Genomic DNA, 19,880 nt, shown 5'->3' on the forward strand with positions numbered 1-19,880 from the left:
AATATTTTAATCTTAGTAATTAATTAATTCCAGTCACTGCCTATTCAAAAGTGTTAACGTGATACCCTCTCGACAATACATAGACAATAACAATACAAAGTGTTGTCGTTTAGACGTCGAATGCTATTAGTATAATCTGTAATTTATGTTGCGTTTAGTGTTGCTATGCAAAGATAGACAAGCACGATTTATTTTAATTTGTTATGTTTATAATGTTCTCGGCTGTGTAGAAAACATTCGTAAGGAAACCTGCACGTGACTCATTTCGATGTATTTTGCGACATGTACGTACATATATAAACTATTTTCATTCAACGAAAAAGAGCTGCCCGATCTACGATAATTTATAATATGAAGCTCGAGATTTCCTTCGTGATGTTTTTTTTGTAATTAAGTGGGTAAACTTACAGTTGCGTTACGATATGATTACAACAATATTATGTCTATTAAAATGAATATCATTCATCATAATTCAGATCATTTTGAAAGAAACAGTGAAAATCATCGTATAGATACTACGAGTCAAAGTATACTTATAAAGGTTAGTTCCAGACTTCATCAATACATCCTTCCTGTGGCACGGTATTCGTTTCTATACCTACTAAGATTACATAGCTATTTTTAACATGGCATCTTGGTAAATTTAAATCTCAGTTCAAAAAATATAATATTGTAAAATAATATTAATGAATATGGCGTTTTACTCACACCAAGATTGTATAAGACAACCTCCGTGGTCGAGTAGAGTGTACACCGATTTTCACGCCACTTCGAGGTCTTGGGTTCGATTCCCGGTCGAAATATAGAAAAAATTCATTAGTTTTCTATTTTGTCTTGGGTGTGGGTGTTTGTGGTACCGTCGTTACTTCTGATTTTCCATAACACAAGTGCTTTAGCTACTTACATTGGGATCAGAGTAATGTATGTGATGTTGTCCAATATTTATTATATTTATTTATTATTATTATTAAATAAAAGCGTGGACTTCTTTGCTAATTTCCAGGTAGGATATCTGTGCTAATATTATAAACGCGAAAGTAACTCTGTCTGATACCTCTACACGCTTAAACCGTTGAACTGATTTAGATGAAATTTGGTATGAAGATAGCTTGAGACCCTTGGAAGGACATGGGCTAATATATTCACCCCTTGAGGGTTTAATATGGGGGTGAAGGTGGGTGTGCTATGTGTATTACGCGAGTAAAGCCACAGGTTCATATAGAAAGTACATAAAAATAATTGTACTTGATTGAAAAAAACTCTATAATAGTGTAAAAGAATATGTCTGTCTCTGTTTTTCTTATCAGTTCTTCTCGGTAGAATCTACTTTCCGAAACGATGGTAGCTTTACGTTCAATAACTCGAATATAACAATTCTAACCTACCTTGATTAATTTGACAATAATATTGAAGGTTTTTGGATGCCCCGAACGAGCATAACTAAACAAACTCTATATAGATGCAAATTAATAGATTGAACTGTATATATTTTTATATCATTCACCTAGATACCTTATAAAACTGGCCGAGTACCCGTAAAGGGCCATAAAAAGTAACGACAAAACGAATATAGCGTTGTCATACCAAAGCCTTAAGAACCAAACAGGAAAAAAACTTATGAAACAAGAACCATATGTAAAAAAAATACTATTCGAAAATAATAAACGTTATAAAAGCTTGCTATAAATTTATGTGTGTGTATTTTAATTGCAAACCTTTAATATTTATTTTTTTTTGTTTATTTCCTAAATAGGCATAGTAAATATATACCAAGTTCTAAATTTTTCATTAAAAAAACAATATCTTCTCAGAAAAACATTAACAATATTAACAAGAGACAAGCAAACAACAGGAAAGCTAGAAAATTTTGTGATTACAATCTGCACTAAGACGACTAACAGTTGTACGCTACAGTGAAGTAGTAGGATCGAGTTAGGGGGGGCGTCATAAAAACTACAGATGACCTATTTCATGTCTTATATCAACTTGTCTGTCCTTTACTAGTGACGTAACTTTTTTTTTTTAAATTACTAACCGTGACTGAATCGATTGTGTTTTTTTTTTTGGAATATGATGATACGATAAATATTTTTACGGCTTGAAATTTTGGCGCCAATTTTTGTATTCATCATGATTAAGGTAATTTTTAATTTTTTTTTTATGAAATGTTATCTAATAAAGTAGGTTTTCATGTAATTAAATCGAAAATATTATATATTAATTAATCTTATTATTATTGTTAAAATTATTATTTATCTACAATGACATTTAGTTAAAAATAAATTAAAAATAAATATTATGTTTTTTAACCAGTAACGAATATAAAAACCGTATTACGTAATATGATATATATACATATATATATAATTTTTAGTTAGAAAGTTTTTAGTATAGACAGTTATTATATATAAACTATTTTTATGATCGTGTTTCAAACATAATAATTAAAGAAAATATAATGTACCTCCATAACAAATATTTTTTTAATTTGTATTTATACGAAAAATGAGTTTGAATATGTTTTTGACATTGGAATCTAAAAGTTAAACGCACATTATATACATTCATAACTACTGTTATAAATTATTCCAGTCTATATATATTTTAAAGTATATTAATAGATGTTTTAATTTAAAATTTGTTTGGTTGAACTGTTTACTCTACTACTAAAAAAATGTTAGTGTTAAATAGTCCGATTATTTGGAAAGAATAGAAGGTCAATAGATGTGTTTCTCAAAAGTTAAGCCTTAATTATTTACGTCATAAATAGATGTATATGTATATATAAATATGAATAATTATAGTTAGGTAAAACTTATGTAAAGTGAACTGAAAGATTTGACGGATATCGCTTAAAAAAAGCGAGTTATTGAGTGGATTAATTATGATGGTTTAGACTAGAGCCGATAGGTGGCATTGCGATCGGGAATTTAAAAAAAAAACCGGACAAAGGGCTTCATCTAGTGCAGTATATACATATACTTTAAAATACACATTTGTGTGTCTTTTACTCAATCACTTTAATGATAACGTATGATTTTGGATACCTGTTTTAATATAAAAAAAAAAACCTTTAATAATAAATGGTGATTTATTTTAAAATAAACTGGATAAATTCTTATATTTTCCAAGTACAGAACAGGGAAATGGCTTTTCTTTTTCATACTGTTCAAGTGTAGAGAGAACAGCCGAACCGGTTCATCTAGATTTCACATCGCATATACACTTCGAGTATTTATCATCATCTAATTATCTGTTTAAGATAATGTACTTGTATTTAAAATGAAACAGCAACTAATGCTTTTGCGCAAATACATGTATATTTTTCGAATAAGTATATAATAATTTTTTTTTCATAATATTGTTACGATTGTAAATATACTGTTACCTAATTGAGCTTGTCTGCATCACCAACCAAAATTATAAAACAGAAAATTTTCAATCATGTAGAGCTATTCTGTACGAACAATCTCGAAACTCATCGTAAAACACTGATCGTGATATGTCATATAGTTGTGATAGTATGACTCAAAAATCAAAATCAAAATATACTTTATTCAAGTAGGCTTTTACAAGGACTTTTGAATCGGCATTTTACAAAACTATTTTAAACTAAACTTCCAACGGTTCGGAATGTAGAGTCTACCGAGAAGAACCGCCATGACACTCAGTAGTTACTCTTTTCCAACATTTAAAATACAAAGTTACATTAGTTAAAGTATTAATACAATAATATTAATAATATATCCTGTCTGAAAGTCATCAAGAATTAGCTTCACGCTGTTTTTCGTCTATATAATCTTGATTTGAATATCTATAACGTGTATCGGCTGAACGTATCAGAATAACGTATTTCGAAGTCACTTACTTACTCGACTCAAGACCGTGAGTCGAGTGAGAAAAACATGAATATTATTTAATACCATACAATTACGTAGATGATAAAAAGGGTAGAGCTATAATTTGTTGATTTTCATGAATAATTATAAATTTAATTGTATTTAATTAACATTTGTAAATTAATTGATGGAAAAGTGAACTGAGTTTCTTGTCGGTTTTTCTCGGTAGAATCTACATTTCTAAACCGGTTGAGCTTATCATTTAATTTGGATTGTGAGGTTATTCCATTTCTGTTATAATCAATGAATATTTTCATTTTGGTTTTTATTCCAAATTAGAAAATAGTACTTTTGTCCTTACGGTGACAAAACAATTAAATAATAAGTTATTTATCATTGAAGTATTACCTACATTGTAAAACACTATTTAAAAAAAAATACATTTGTGGGAACAAGTTTTTTTTTTTAAATATCGGTTCAGATGTCAAAGGAAATAGCAGGAAATAACCACAATTATAACGACGTAACAATGTTAGTGCAAATATAAAAAGAAAACATAATACATCTGTACGTCACAATTAACAGTCGAGTACCGCACGTGGGTAAAATTTACATAAAAACTCACTTTATAGCCATAATAACAGTAAGCCGGTTACTGGACAGAAAATATATCATGTGAGTAATTTCTCTAGCGGCTCCAGCAATTAGACTGAAGAAAACCGTTAGCGTTCTGCCTTATTTGTTGCACGTAACGCTCTAAATTTAGCATCGTTGAACAAAACAATAAAACAGCAATTGTTTGCGATTCAAATTATGTATGTGACTTTCAATAAGAGTTGCAACTCCCATAGAAATTATGCGTTGTCATATTATTTTCCATATTATGATATCTTCAAAACAAAATGTTCATTATTCGTGTAGGTTCATTAAATCACTGTTGAAACGTCATGTTGCGTAGAATTAAAATTAAAGCTACCACCGGTTCGGAAAGTAGATTCTACAGATAAGAACCGATAAAAAACCTAGTAGTTACTCTTTTCTGAGTATGTCAGTAAGTAAAACTAAATTTATATATATCCGGACTAAGCAAGTAAAGCTGTCTTTCACCTCAACTCTCTTCGATTTCAAATTACCGTCCCATCAGATTATGATAAAGGGAATACTTACAGCACTAATGTTTGCGCAAACTTGAATAATACAGAATATCCTGCGCAGTTTAACAATAAAAATCTGAAACTGTGTGGTTGAAATCAATCAATAAGTAAGTTATTACATAGTGGTACCAAAACTCATAAAAAATATGACGTCATTAGATTTAAAATTTACATAAGTCAAATTATTGCATGCACCTTTCTAGAATCTGTATTCTTTCGTTAAACTTATACTGACAGAAAATTTTATAAAAGTGACTATTTTTTTTTTTAAATCAACGCTGTTGCTTATACAAATATTTAAAAAGGATGATGCTTCTATTTTATTTAATACTAATTTATTTAGACATGCCCTTCGCACGCAATTATTTTATTATCATGATAACTATACTTTATAGAACTCAGGAATAATGTCATTTCTACCAGTAAATAAAAATTGAGAATTTCATCATTACTTATAGAGATACATAAAAACAAACTTTACCTCTCTATACTATTATTATGGATATATTAACGTATAGACATCGGTAATCTATACTCTATGGCATATCTGTATTAGTTCTGTGCTATATAGTTAAAAAAATATTATAGTCATAATATAAATTATATAATAAAATCATGTTGCTTTGCAATATATAACGTATATATTATTAAAACATGATTTCTTTTTAATATAATAATAATTTGTAATTGTTAAGCTGTACGCGTAAATAAGTCACGCTTTTTGTCATACACAGATAATATAACCTTTTTATGCAGATACCTTATACAAGGAAGTCACAAATGAAAGTTACTATATTCATTAGTCGAACTCATAATTTATGAAAAAATCGAATTTCTTATATAAATTATGAGATTGTATGACGCCTACGCACGCGAGTAACGCACGCCGTCTTAAAACTTTTTATTTCTCATAATTTTTAATAATACTTTTTTCAGTATAAAAATTCCTGAGTTACGTGATCGTCTTGTGTGTAATTCATACGCAACGACAAACGAGATCATTGACACGATTTTAATGAAGTGCAATAATTAGTAAAGCGAATACATTAGTTCACAAAACAAGAATACATTTACAATAATAATGTTTCCTGAAACAATAATAAAGTATATACCTACATTATGATCTATTGATTAACAGAGACTTCTTTATTATGTAAATATTGTGCTTATTATTTTAGGAAGGGCAGACAATTAAATCGGTGATTTCATTTTGAGTAAACAAATTCGTTAATAGACATTAGTACTGTGAAAAGTATAAGCCCCTTACATAGACAATCAATCAAAAAATTTATATGTTACTCCCTTGTGTTTGAATCAAACAACCTTAATATGATAAAGAAATTTTAATTAGAAATAAACTTTTTTATTATAATTGGTGCATCATAGTATTGCCACTACTAGGGTTGCCAAAATTGTTATGTAAATTAATGAAAAATAAAGTTAAACGTGAGCGATTTTTTTTTATACATAAACTTCACATACTTTATTTCAATCAAACATACAAAGAAATATAACAAGGACTCAAAGTCGACATTTGTATTCTATTCGTTTTTCTTTTTCTGTCATGTATCTACGCTAGCTTAGGACAATATATTCATCTAATATCTATCTGTGCTAATATTATAAAGAGTTAATTTTTTGTCTGTTTTTACTAGCTAAATTATTTTTGAGTGATATAGGGTATAAATTATATTAATATAATAACATTTATTTATTAATAAATTGCCTAATATATAAACCCGCCCTTGCGAAATCAATGTGTGTCACTAGTCACGTATACATATAATTCTATAACGAATAAATGGAGAAATAAGCGTTGATTATCTGTATAGCTGTCAACCCTAAGCGTGACGTTTCACTAAAACAGCATAGTCGCATGATTGAAACGATTATTGTATGAATTGCTTACGACTTTGTACGAAAGTGAAATGAAGTGATAATGACCTTGAAAACAAATTGCTATTTCACATCTGACAGTTTATTTTGGTGTACAGAAACACTTTCACAGTTTAAGTGCATCGATTCTTTATTAAATAAAAGTTAGCTACATACATACTATTGAAAAGTAAAATTTTGAGGTACTGTTAATTATTATCCGATTAGACAGGATTAGTAACTATTTTGTGGGATAATATATACGTTTTTATTACAGTATCAAAAAAAATAATTCAAAAATATTCAATTTTAAAATTTAAAAGAATCGTTAAAAAGCATTTGTGTTCTAAAGGATATTATAAAATAAATCACATTTCAGTTGATCGGGACACACATCGGGACCGAGATAATGATGAAACTATCATTGTAAAATATGACAAAAAAGTTTGAGCTTCTTTCGCCGGTTCTTCTCAGATGCGTCTGAGAAGCATGTGTTTATTTCCGATACGGTGTTCGATTTTTGACAATCAATGAGCAATTATATCACTTCTATATTAAATAAATATTTCTAACTTCGACTTTGTCCATAAAACAATTGTAACCTTCTCATAATTTTGTGATATTGACTGCTTTAATTTGACTAAACATTATAATTTCTAACATGCTAAAAGAACTACAATAAACTGGCTAAGAAGTGTAAATTCTAACTTCCGGTCATTTCCGGTTATTTTACTTCATTCGTTTATAATATCATATTTTATATGATACGTTTTATGATTCAATGTATAAATTAATAATGTAAATATTGTCACATTATATAGGCGTTTCTATAAAGCTTGAAATTGAACTTATTAAGTTTTAATCTTATATTAATGGAAAAGTTATCGAAATTAGTCTCAATGAGTAACTTTTGTCCTATCTATTTGGCGAAATCACAATTTGGACACTACGAGGAAAACGTAATAAATTTCACTTAGACAATGTTCCACGAAACCATTGTCCATAATCTACTCTGATACTAAACCTACTTAGTTATAAATAATCTACTATCGATGACTCAACAATATAGGCGTTTACCTTTTCTGTTTAACCTGGGAATGCGTTCTCTCTTCTAATAGAAACAACTAAACCGGTTGAAAACGTTTTTCCTGACTTATATAGAATACCTAACTTTTCTGTAGATGGTATTGTGTGAAAATAAACCATATCTTTCTCTTTGATTTTTTTATATTTAAATATTATTAAGACCGACGATAGTTACCATAATGTAGCGTTGGTTTGTTTCTACGGTAAATTTGAGGCCACGCGTTCGATGTCGGTCGAGCTAGTAAAATTTTGAAAGGAGAACAAAGAAAATCTTTTTATTACTTCTTGACCATGAACATGAATAGTTCTTAAAATATTTCTAGAATAATCCAAGCTTATTTTTTTTTCTAGTGTATTCAACCATGTATTCAATTATTTCCAGAGAACCGTATTCTTTGTCGCGCTATGGACATTATCGCACTCAGTCTATATAAGTCGCATGTCACCTATGACCAGATTGCGATCGCCTGTAGCATTCCGGCCTGGAGTTGTTCTCCAAAGACCTGCGTATTCTCATCCACAGCGCTTAGTCACAGCTTCGAGAAGAGCACCGTACGTTATGTACAGGAATACCCCACACAGGCAAGTTCCATTATAATATTTGAGTTATTTTTTAATACAATGCAACTGCTCATCCACATTTGCTTAAAATTTAGTGGCGACGTAATATCTCTAAAATCGAATAAAAGTTGTGGATCACAATTCTTATTATATTTAATAATAATAATTAGAAGATAGTTGTCAATATTATATGTCATATTTTCTCAGTTACTCGGTAAGGTCTCATTGAATGTGTATTTTTCTTTAAAAAGTGCATGCGAGTTGCATACATGTTTTAAGTCGATTTGCTGACGCACTGGTCTCGTCATATTAGAAAATATAAACTCACTTTTTGTAAATAAATCTAGACTCAGACTATATTAAATTTGTTCTAACTTTAACTGAGTTTGTTGCTGGTTCTTCTCGGTAGAATCTATATTCCAAACCAAAAGCTACCACAGCTTCACTTAATATAGTTTGTTAAATGACGATTCAAAAGTGCTTGTAAAAGCCTACTTACCTACTACTTTTGAATTTTATTTTGTAGAAGTATTTACTTCGAATTGAATTACAAAATCGGTAAAATTATTTTGTTTCTCCTAGGTACACCATGAAGCATAATATGAGCCCAGCACCCACACGGAACGTTTTCAATCATTGGAAGACGACACGTCTACCGCTCCCTAGCCCGACAACCCAATACGAGTTCGTGAGGGCCTCTCCGCCATCAATCGTACATCCTGACGGTACAGGTTGACTGGCTGAAACGCACTTTTGCACATATAGCACTCTTTTCTATCCTTTCTTTACTTATTTTTCTGCATCTACCGTCATTCGCTTCAACTGTTGAAACGCTTGACTGTGTAAAATTTCAAAAATATTTTCTTATTATTTGTCTATATCGATTCATTTGATAGTCTGTTATTTTATTCGTGGCTTTGCAACTAGTTCCTAAAGTAGCCAACGCTCTGCCATAAGCCCTTTTTGTTGAATTATATTACACTATGAAGAAAAAAAAAAATCTGCACTAGTATATTAATGGTTGAATTACTAATGAAGATGTCTGCTACAAACCCAAACACGCTTACACTGAACGCAAAAACGTAGTAAAACTTATAATTTCTCAGTATCTTGTGCACAATGCACTTTTGTATCATTGATTGTCCGCAGCACTGATGGTGAATAATACTCGTCAATTCAATATATTTGCTTGATGCTAAGCGTAAAATATTGGTAGTGTTTCTTATAGAACATAACCTAACCAAGACTTAATAATGCGTCCAAACATTAACATCCATACATTTTTGAATATTTCTACTGTGGTATTCTTAAGAATTCACAATAATAGATAATTAGTTATTAAATAAAATACTGAGCAATGTACAAACATCGACGAGTGATATTCGCATGTAGCTGTGGACAAAGGCAAATCCGTTCAGATTTGTTTGAATGTAGGTGCGATCCACACAATACCAGCGCCCAACCTCAGCCTCTCCGACAAACCAATAGTGGTCGCTGAGGCAGATAGCAATGCTAACGATGCTTCTGAAGCGGTAAGTTTGTACCTAGCTATTATCAGAGAACGGTGTTGATCTTATTTGAAATCAGTTTTAAGGACGAAAATATTTCTTTGGTGCTATACAAAGATATTTTTTTTAATTTTGTCGTATTTCATAATTTCAAAAGCTTATTTATTTAACGCTTTATAAAAATTACCTGTAAAATATTATCGTTTATCTATTGAAAATACTTTTTCTAGCCCATCCAAGTAAGAAAAAGAAATTAGTAAATTTAAACAGATAAACAAGAGCTGTCAATGACTAATTAAATCAAAATACAAAAGCAATTTGCGTTCTTTATGAGAATATTAAAAAAACATAACATATTTCAGCCAAAACCAACATACGAAGTGACGGAAAAATATTCAGATCAACCAATGTATCAAAATAATCCAAAAATTGAACCACCCATTGGATTTTCGAAAGCATCTGTAAGTAAAATTTGTTCGCGAATGTATATATATTTATGAACATTTGATAAATATATAATTCTAAATATATTTTTTATTATTACATTGTAATTTATATATTTTTTCGTTAATAAACAATCTATCTATTCAATAAAACTTATAACCTATTAATGTAATATATATCAAATGAACCTCTACACTTAAACATTGTGAGCACTCGGAAGGTAACGAGATTTTTACAAAAATGGTGCAAAAAATTGATTTTTGTTAACTTTGACCTTAATTGAGGGCAGTCGCGTCCACATTACTATATGTAGGTTTTTGAGACAAGTTTTAAGATATCGAAATAAAAGTTTATAGCTGGGTATATCGAGTTCCGAGGTGAAACTACTAAGATGCCTGGACTATAAATTTAAAAACATTCAAAGTCATAAATGCTTTATGCAAGTTGTCTATATTTACTCACCAAATATAAATTAATAAAGGCATAGGGATCTAAAAATATTCCAATCAGTGTGAACTATACAGGATAATAGTCTATCAGTAGAGCTTTTCAACAGGAATAAAGTGGAAATTCATCGCAGCAGTCCAATTCTGTAGGAATGTATTTCGTATCGCTCTTGTGAAATGTTGACAACCAACATTACGGCGATATGCCATTAAATACATGTATCCTATAAATGTCGTAATTACTATAGAAAATGTCGGATATCACATTCTGACATTTCACACTCGAGTTGTGCGTCGAGTTTCGAATTTCTACTTACAGAATACGTCTACAGAACACGATAAGGAAATGTCAGTAAGCGATATGTGGTATTGACTACAATAATCATAACATTTAGCTAACATAAAAATAGCGTATCAACGTAAATTGGTTTTCAATATTATACGATTGAAATAAGAAGTCATTTCTTACATAATACTGGTGGTGCTAAAACAAATGAGTTCCATTTAATTAAAATACTGCTCCGATTTTATACATAGATATCTATCAATAAGATTATTCTAATTTTCAGTCAATGTCAGCAGCTGATCTCCAAAACATAGTGAGACACAATGCAGCATTACAACTTGCTTCAGAATATGGTTTTCCAGCAATTCAACTCTCCCAACCAACAGTAGAACTGCCGCAACCTACAATTATTCCACACCAATTTTCAATGCAGGTGTGTTAATTACGTCATTCCTTCTAAACATCGCTTACTTCAACAATTTTTGGAACGAAGTTCCTTAGCGCGCGTTGTGAAAGGGGGCTAGACGGAAAAAAATCTCACGAAAAGTTGTAACGACACTTTTTGCTATAGTAAGCTATGTTCCTCTGTCTGTCTCTCTCTTTCTCTCTTATAGAAAGCAAGCCAGATATTTTCATTATTTTTTATTCCAGATATTTCGCATTGAACAGTGTGGTGTCGCGACGATTATTTTTGTTAAGTGTATACAGGTTTATTGTACATAATAAACAATAATAATAATAATAATTTCTTATAATAATAAGAAATTCGTTGGCTCGTTGGTCCGTGTGTCCGGTTTATGTACACATCAATTTGTTATTCAAATGAAGATTTTAAGAACACATTGTGTTAATTTAATGAGATTTTATGATTATTAGTCCTAAATACCATTATAGATTTCTTCGCTCACGAAGGCGCGCCCCTCATCGCTACATTATCTATGTGCATTAGTATGAGTGACGGTCGTGCTTACAAGATGTATTTGCGTGAGACGACCAATTTAAGAAAAAAGGCAGCCAAATATACAAATCACCTTATATTCTTTATAGCGCACCGATGATTTAACATAGAGGGGCGTTCCTTAGTGACTGAACAGATTATGTGAAAGTATTCTTTATATAAATTTTTACCTTCTAGGGATTCCATGGATTGACAAATCAACAAGATTTTATGCATAGAGGTCCTGAAAGTATAATAATACCGCAAAACGCATATTATCAACAGGACCCGATGTTTTTGCACAGGCTTCAAAATCAAATATTACAGCAATACCCCGCTGTTGAGTTCATACCATACACGCCAGACTTACAACCACAAGTACAAACGCAGTCACCAGAAACGCAAACATCACTGTACTTATTACAAAATGAGCAAATAACAAAACAAGTTCCATCATCCTTTGTAACCAGTGATAATAATCAAAGGAATATCGTCCAAAGAGAAACTCAAGAGGGTTCTATCGCATCAATAGTACCCCATGCATTTACAGCTAAAAACGTTTCTGAGAATTTAATTGAAATCGATATAACGACGACTGTCATACCTCAGAATATTACTTCAGAAGTTGTAACTACTGAAACGCAAGCTCCAACGACCACCACTACGACCACTAAAAGTGTCGATATAATTAAGGAAGATAAAAGAACAACTCCTATATATTATGCCCAAATAGGTCAAAGCGTAGGTACCGTTATAGCGAATGGCTTTTACTCAGCAATAAACGACGTCCGAGCTGCTTCAATAGATGCTGAAAGTAATCAAAGTGAAAATATTACAACTACAACTGCGTCAACAACAACACAACGGGAAGCCGAATCTTTATTAGTAAATGAAGAAAAAGACACAAAACTTGATGATTTGAAGAATTTATTGGGATCTCCTTTCGAAAAAACTGCTGAATCAGTAAACGTTGCTTACACTTTGTTTAGGGCTAATGAGAAACAACCAAAAATTAATCAAGACGGAGAAGTATTCGCTGGACAGCTGGTAGAAGCAAAAATAAGTGAGGATCAGGAATTTAATAAAGAAAAGGCTACTTTAGCCAATCGCCCACCACTTCGACTATTTGCAGTAACAGAGAAGAGAGTATCGGAGATTACTCCACAAAGAACCGTAGTAAAAGCTAAAATTCCACCTAAAAGTAAGCTTACTTTTGACGATAAGACCGGAGAGCCAGTTTTAAGGATATATGCTAGCTACGTTGATAACCCAGTTCAGGTAAATAAAGTATACTTTTAAGAATGCCACCTTATTTATTTCAGAATAAACATTATTGCACTGGTGATGAGATTCAGTTATTTTTCTGCCAAAAATATCAAATATAAGGCCCAATGTAATTACAAGGTACAAGGGACCTAACATCTTAGTTCCTATAATGAGCGACGTTTTGGTCATTTTAGTTCCCATCGATTGACCAATTTGGTCCATATGATATTAAGCGTATATTAAATATTGTTTTATTTCCAGAAAGAAATATTAACCACAAAATTGACAAATATGAAGCGTCCAAATGAAGTTACAAGAAAGCAAGATAATTTTGATTGGAAAACGGATGCTGTTAAAAGTCTAGAAAAATCGATAAACAGTGATGTCAATCATGGATCGCAATTCGGACTGAAATTAAAATCCAGAAGCGACGATTACATTCCAATATTCGAAGACTATGAAGTGTAAACCAAATACATACAATAAGTTTAAAATAATATCTCTTTTAAATTTTAATTGATATTAAAAAAGGGCAAAAATTGTATAATTAATACTTTAGGTAGCTTGTATTTCACATATACTGAAAAAATAATCATTATAAACCGCCTCAAAGTTCTTATGTGAAGCAAAAACTATTTTTGGTTTATCTGAAAAAAGTTCGTGTTTCTTATTCCAATCGAAGGAACGTAATAAGCCTTAGATACGAGAAAAACATATATTCCTCGTGATTTGCTTACAGCTGTGCTATATTATGCACTAACAGTTCTTGATTAATATATCTCTATTTATAGTAAAATAGTATTTAATTTAAATACTTATATCAACTTTAAGTTTTCGACCAATGATATCGCACCAATTTAACGTCAACTTTTTTTTTACCACTCTTCCGATTGGAACAGGCTATTCGCTTTTTTTTCAGAATATGTAAATACATTGTGTCGGTTTTCTAAAATTTAGATCGAATATAAATAAAAAAAAAACCCTGAATAATTTACCAATAGATTTCTAGTTTTAAGATACATTCGTAGGGACGATTTTAATGTTAATTGTAAATATGTTTTAATAATATATAAGTTTAGGGTCTTAACTTATTTTTTGCATTTACATTTTTATATTCCACTAACTCATTTATTAATTTATGTTGTTAAATGCCAAATGTACTAAATAAAACTAATTAAATATCGAATAAAAATTTATTTCATTTCATAGAGCTATCACAAATTATAAAAAAAAAATATATTTCAGAAAACATGTTTATTGTGACGCATCCTTTACATTTAAAAATATCAAGTTCGAAATAGAGATATAATTATGTAGCTGAAAAATGTTGTATCATGAGCATTCGCTTAAACGTATAAAGGAATAGGATACAATGTCTTTAGTTAGGTCTTTAAAAACTTTGGTCACTTATTTTTTTTTATTAAAAAATAACTTAAGGAACATTATCATTCATTCAATTGCATACATGCAATTAAAAAAAACATTATTGAATTAGTATAATGTTATAAAATTTATCAACTGCAATGGCGTGCATCTATTACGCGTCTCAAATTAGTTTGTATTTCGAAAGACAACAAACACTTTTTTTTTCTTGTAGTAAATACAATAATTCAAGTTAAAGTTGAAATCCTTACAGCCAGACATACCTTGTTTTGTGGGTTACTAAAAAAACAAGACATCGTTTATTTTTGTTGGAATTCAAATATACAAAGAATACTTATGAAGAAACCTTATTCATTAAAACCAGATTTAAGAAAATATTAAGAATGTCTTATGTTTATTGAACGAATCATTTAAATTTGTTGTATAGTTAGTATTATTGTCATTTGGGTTAATACATATAATAAAACTTTAAAAAACCTACTGCCGAAAATGTATTATGACATTCTGCTCCCTATGGGGCTTACCAAATCAATTATTCCCATATAATATTAAAAGATTCAATTCAATTTTCTATATTATATATATATAACAGTTAAAGGTTAAATAAACAAGACTATCTTGCAAAAAATCCCGTCAGAAAACGTCGGTAGCCCAAATCTACCGCGTTATCCGCTACCTAGAATGAAATTGAATTCAATGGGAATTGAGTTTTGCCCATTATGTTAAAAAATTAGAGTATCAAAATTGCTGATTGAATTTTCGCAAGATCTAAAATAATGTTTATTTTTTTAGTAGCATGTATAAATATTGTTTTGTCCTGTCATTAAACATGTGCACGCCACAACATTATGTACTAACACATTTTAGGAGCAAACATTTTATATAATACACATTTTTATATCGACCAATAACCATTACCGAAATCTGTCTATCAATGATTCATTAAGGATCAGTCTAATTTTAATCGACATATATTCACAGGAAGTAAGCTCATTGTTATTAATAATCGAATTAATTTTTGGCCGACGGTAAATAAAAACTACTTTTTTTAAATATGATACTTGTATTATTGTATACAGCCGAGTTAAAAACAAAGCCAGATTTAATAATAATGAACACAACTCATTGAAAGACATAAGATTTTACCGATGTGATGTTTAAAAAATCAACGAAACCACTCCTTAACATTCCAAACATATTTTATATTCATCCACTGAGTACACACATTTGGCTTTTTACTTAAACTATTGTAAATTGTAAATTGACTTTTTTGGCATATGGTATTATTTTGCGGACGGTACTAAGAGCATAATATATATTGTTACTTAATTTGTTAAGTATTTAAACAATTCCTAGACCATAAATGACATTTAATATCAAAAAAGAGGTTGAAGGGTTCTGTGCTGTTGAACTATTCATGTATAAACAGACATACAAGTATAGAATTTTTATTAAATATTGCACAATATGTTGAGAATATTTCACCTCAGTGGATGTTCTGCCTAATATTATCAGACTACTTGAATTTTTCAAGCTGGTCCATGAACCACGGACGTCCGGATGCCCGCTGTGTAAGTATGTCGCAACCAGTCTCTGTCACTAATAAAGTTTGTTCAAACTGTAAAAAAAAAAACAAATTCATATTTTTAACGACTTTTATAATTGAGTCACTGAAATGCTAAATAAATGCTCGGATAATTACATTATTCCACAATATTTAATAAAATAAAATATTTTTATGCTATCTGTATCGAGATTTGAGATCTGCAAATCTACTAGCATACACTTGTTTTTGGTGGTGATTACTGCCCGTATATATTGATAATATAAAAAATAGTAATAATTTCTCATATCACTAATGCACCATCTACTTTGGGAACTTAGATGTTATGTCTTTTTATATTTTACACTGATATAAGTATAGCTGTTTCGTGGGAGAATATGAGTCAACTAAAGTTTTCAATATAGTTTACCATTATTTATGGTAAAAATAGATAAATATCTCCATTGACTTTTCTGTTACCATTTATGAAGTCTAAAAAAACTTATATTGAAAGACTTTCGATTATTTTTCTCTCTACTACATTGACATAAGGCATAATATAGAACATATAAATATTTATATAAACCATAGTTTATATTAATTCTGAAACTATGACATCACCCCTACTTTAAGATCAACAAAAATTACTATAAATTATACATGACATATTTTATAGTAAAATATAAGTTGAGTTATGAATAAGCGATGGTTTACCTGTGCAGATCTTGAGCCATCAGCAGTAACAGCAGTCCAGTGATCTGGCCACTGCTCATCACGCCAGCCGCCTTCATTTATCATTGGCTCTATTGTGAAACAATGGCCCGGCTTCATTACACCCACTGCTTTGTTCTCTGTGAATAAAAATATTTTGTTTAGAAATTACAAGTTTTCTTAATAATAACTAACTTACATTTATAATTCAAATAAAGTACTTTTAAATACAAGCATTTATACAAAGCAGATGTTGTGTTTATATATCATTACTATTATAAAAATATTGCTATAATAACAGCGAGTGTAGTTATACAATCAAGTTATATCAAACTTCACTTTTATAACCTGTACACTCTTTGTTTTTCCTTCTTTGTTTCTTTAGCAAAAATTAAAAAAAAAAACAATGTCAAGTCACTCAACTCACTTGCATAATGAGGCACATTGGGTGCTGTATGAAACAATCTATGTATTCCATGACCACAATATGATCTAACTACGCTCAAGCGATTAGCCTGTGCATGTTTCTGTATGACATTCCCAATTTCTCTATACTTCTCTCCTGGCTTAACAATCTCTATTGCCTTTTGTAAGCACTCATATGTAATTTGTACAAGTTTTCTAGTTGATTCCGGAACGTCACCAACAAAGAATGTCTCATTTAAATCACCATGGAAACCTCTGTGATAAACTGTCACGTCAACATTGCATATGTCACCATCCTATAAAACATCATAGTAAGAATTAGCGGTTAAATTATTAGAATAAAGGCGTAGTACCATTAGAAATGTACATATATAATGATGTACAGTCAATATTATAGTACTATGTGCGCATGGTGTTGATATAGGAGTAAGTATCTTTCAGCTCCATGATCTAACATATTACAATTATGATTGTAGAGGATAAATTATTATTATTATATTGTTGTTGCATTAGATTTCTTTTTTTTTTACAGCTGTTTAAATTAATAAAATCTTTATCCTGTTTCAATAAAAAACTTTGACAACTTAATATAGAATCATATCAAATTTTGAATTATTATAATAGTCTGTAAACATTCCAGTGCAGGCTTTCTTTCCTGTTTAGCAGATAGTTTAGAGCTCTTTTAGGCATATTATAATTCAACACATACATATTTCCAACTAATGGTTTCTAGAGCTACTGAACATGTGATAGAGACAAATTAAGCATATGACAATTTTCAGATGAGATTCAATTGTACTAAGTACTGGGGTATCTTAATATTGAATTATACACACCTCTAATGGACGTGCATCTGGTATGCCATGACATATAACCTCATTAACTGATGTACAGCAACTTTTTGGGAAATTGTGATAATTGAGAGGGCTCGGATAGCACTCCCTTTCAATACAGGCTTCATGTACAACCCGATCGATTTCATCAGTAGTAACACCGACATCACACACCCTGTAAATAAAATAAATAGATTATATATTATGTGATCGAGAGATTTGAATACTGTGATTTGTTATTATTTTATTATTTAAACTTTCAAGTCTATACAGGCTTGTTGTTCAAGTATTTGGTGTATTTTTCTATCATTTAAAAAGCAAGCAATTTACTTTTAATTTGACTTTTATAAAAATTCACACAAACAAATTAAAATATAATTATTTGATATGAATGAATAGACAATAGATGCCAGTTTAATACCTATTATTCCAATAAGAACATTATTATTATTATATTTCAAATATTGTACAAAAGCTTTTATGTTATGTTTTATATATATTGTCTCATCATCCTCCTGCCCTTATCCCAATTTACTTGGGTCGGCGCAGCATGTCTTTATGTATATTGTCTATAGAATATAAAAAACATTAGTGCTTCATAGCACAATTATAATTTTAATTTTTCCACTAATAATATAAAACAAGTCTTACTTAGCAGCTTCATCTAAAACTTCTCTACCAAGACGGCAAGAGACACGCATTCCTTCTATTTCCTCATCATCGAGCACTTTTATTTGCCCAGAACCTTTCGCTGCATTTTCTGAAGCCGGAAAACCGGTAGGGTGATCGGCATAATCTGGACGGCCTATATGAGCCGGCACCGTTCGTTTCGCTCCCAGAGGAAAAGGCCTCAGCTTACCAGAAAAGGAATAAGATGGCCAAGGATTGTATTCCACTCCAGGTCCATCTGTACTCTCACCCTCTATAACAAAATCATAATGAAACATTCTACGAAAACTCATTCAAACATAACCTATAAACACTCACTCGCTAACGAATGTATGATTTTATGTGATTTCCACGACTTCTTGAAACATTCCTGATTGCAGAAGAAAGAACCCTGTATACCCAGTTTAATACATGTTGGGCATTGTAACATAGCAAGTGACTTGCACCCGGGAGTTTCACATAACACACTCGCTTCCATTTTTACTTAAACTGAATGTCAATTTATTTGACAAGTGACCAAGTGTCAATTAATGTTTGTAGAATCATAGACAATTTATGTTTGAACGAATCGCCTATGTAAATATCTATCAAAAGCATAACATGTAGAAAAAACAATCTAGGAGCAATAACAAGAAATTGTTTTCGTATTATATTTATTACATTATTTTTTTTTACACAATACAGTATACTTTTCTAAAATAATATTCTGTAATGCCATTAAACTCGATTCGTTATGAAAAAATGTATTTTTTTTCTTTTGCAACATTTGTTTGACGTAGATCCACTGCTTTTTTATAGGTAATCTCAATTTAAGAATTCATCAAGAATCAATTTATAGGTCGAGTCTCGATTTATATACTTTAAGTTGACGTCATCAAAAATATCTATCCATTAATATAATTATCATTTTACA

General features: G+C 30.4%; 2 protein-coding genes across 3 annotated transcripts; one reads left to right on the forward strand and one right to left on the reverse strand.

Annotated features, from left to right (window-relative positions):
* Positions 1-1,162: 1,162 nt before the first annotated feature.
* Positions 1,163-14,190, forward strand: LOC125065452. Its single transcript, XM_047673034.1, has 8 exons — positions 1,163-1,174; positions 8,337-8,536; positions 9,098-9,246; positions 9,950-10,047; positions 10,386-10,484; positions 11,483-11,632; positions 12,335-13,414; positions 13,664-14,190. Exons 1-8 carry the CDS (start codon positions 1,163-1,165, stop codon positions 13,868-13,870), a joined length of 1,995 nt encoding a protein of 664 aa, XP_047528990.1. The 3' UTR covers positions 13,871-14,190.
* A 437-nt stretch (positions 14,191-14,627) lies between these two features.
* On the reverse strand, positions 14,628-19,461 carry LOC125065366 (methionine aminopeptidase 1). Of its 2 annotated transcripts, XM_047672928.1 has the most exons (7): positions 19,286-19,461; positions 18,950-19,220; positions 18,302-18,473; positions 17,467-17,761; positions 17,043-17,179; positions 16,271-16,403; positions 14,632-15,064 (listed from the first exon to the last, which is right to left on the reverse strand). In XM_047672928.1, the coding sequence occupies exons 1-6, from the start codon at positions 19,443-19,445 to the stop codon at positions 16,302-16,304; spliced, it is 1,137 nt and encodes a 378-aa protein (XP_047528884.1). In that variant the 5' UTR covers positions 19,446-19,461; the 3' UTR covers positions 14,632-15,064; positions 16,271-16,301. The 2 variants fall into 2 exon arrangements, with proteins under 2 accessions (XP_047528883.1, XP_047528884.1); XM_047672927.1 differs by having other exon boundaries at positions 14,628-16,403.
* Positions 19,462-19,880: the final 419 nt, after the last annotated feature.

This window comes from Vanessa atalanta, chromosome 7 (assembly GCF_905147765.1).
Source record: "Vanessa atalanta chromosome 7, ilVanAtal1.2, whole genome shotgun sequence".
In the NCBI taxonomy this organism is placed as follows: domain Eukaryota; kingdom Metazoa; phylum Arthropoda; class Insecta; order Lepidoptera; family Nymphalidae; genus Vanessa; species Vanessa atalanta.

Coding starts and splice junctions, on each gene's coding strand:
- LOC125065452 (XM_047673034.1), top strand. Junction 10,485..11,482: donor TTGGATTTTCGAAAGCATCT/GTAAGTAAAATT, acceptor TCTAATTTTCAG/TCAATGTCAGCAGCTGATCT. Junction 11,633..12,334: donor CACACCAATTTTCAATGCAG/GTGTGTTAATTA, acceptor TTTACCTTCTAG/GGATTCCATGGATTGACAAA.
- LOC125065366 (XM_047672927.1), bottom strand. CDS start 19,445: ATGGAAGCGAGTGTGTTATGTGAAACTCCCGGGTGCAAGTCACTTGCT. Junction 17,180..17,466: donor CAATGTGCCTCATTATGCAA/GTGAGTTGAGTG, acceptor TTTTATTCACAG/AGAACAAAGCAGTGGGTGTA. Junction 16,404..17,042: donor ATGGCTCAAGATCTGCACAG/GTAAACCATCGC, acceptor TTTTTTTTACAG/TTTGAACAAACTTTATTAGT.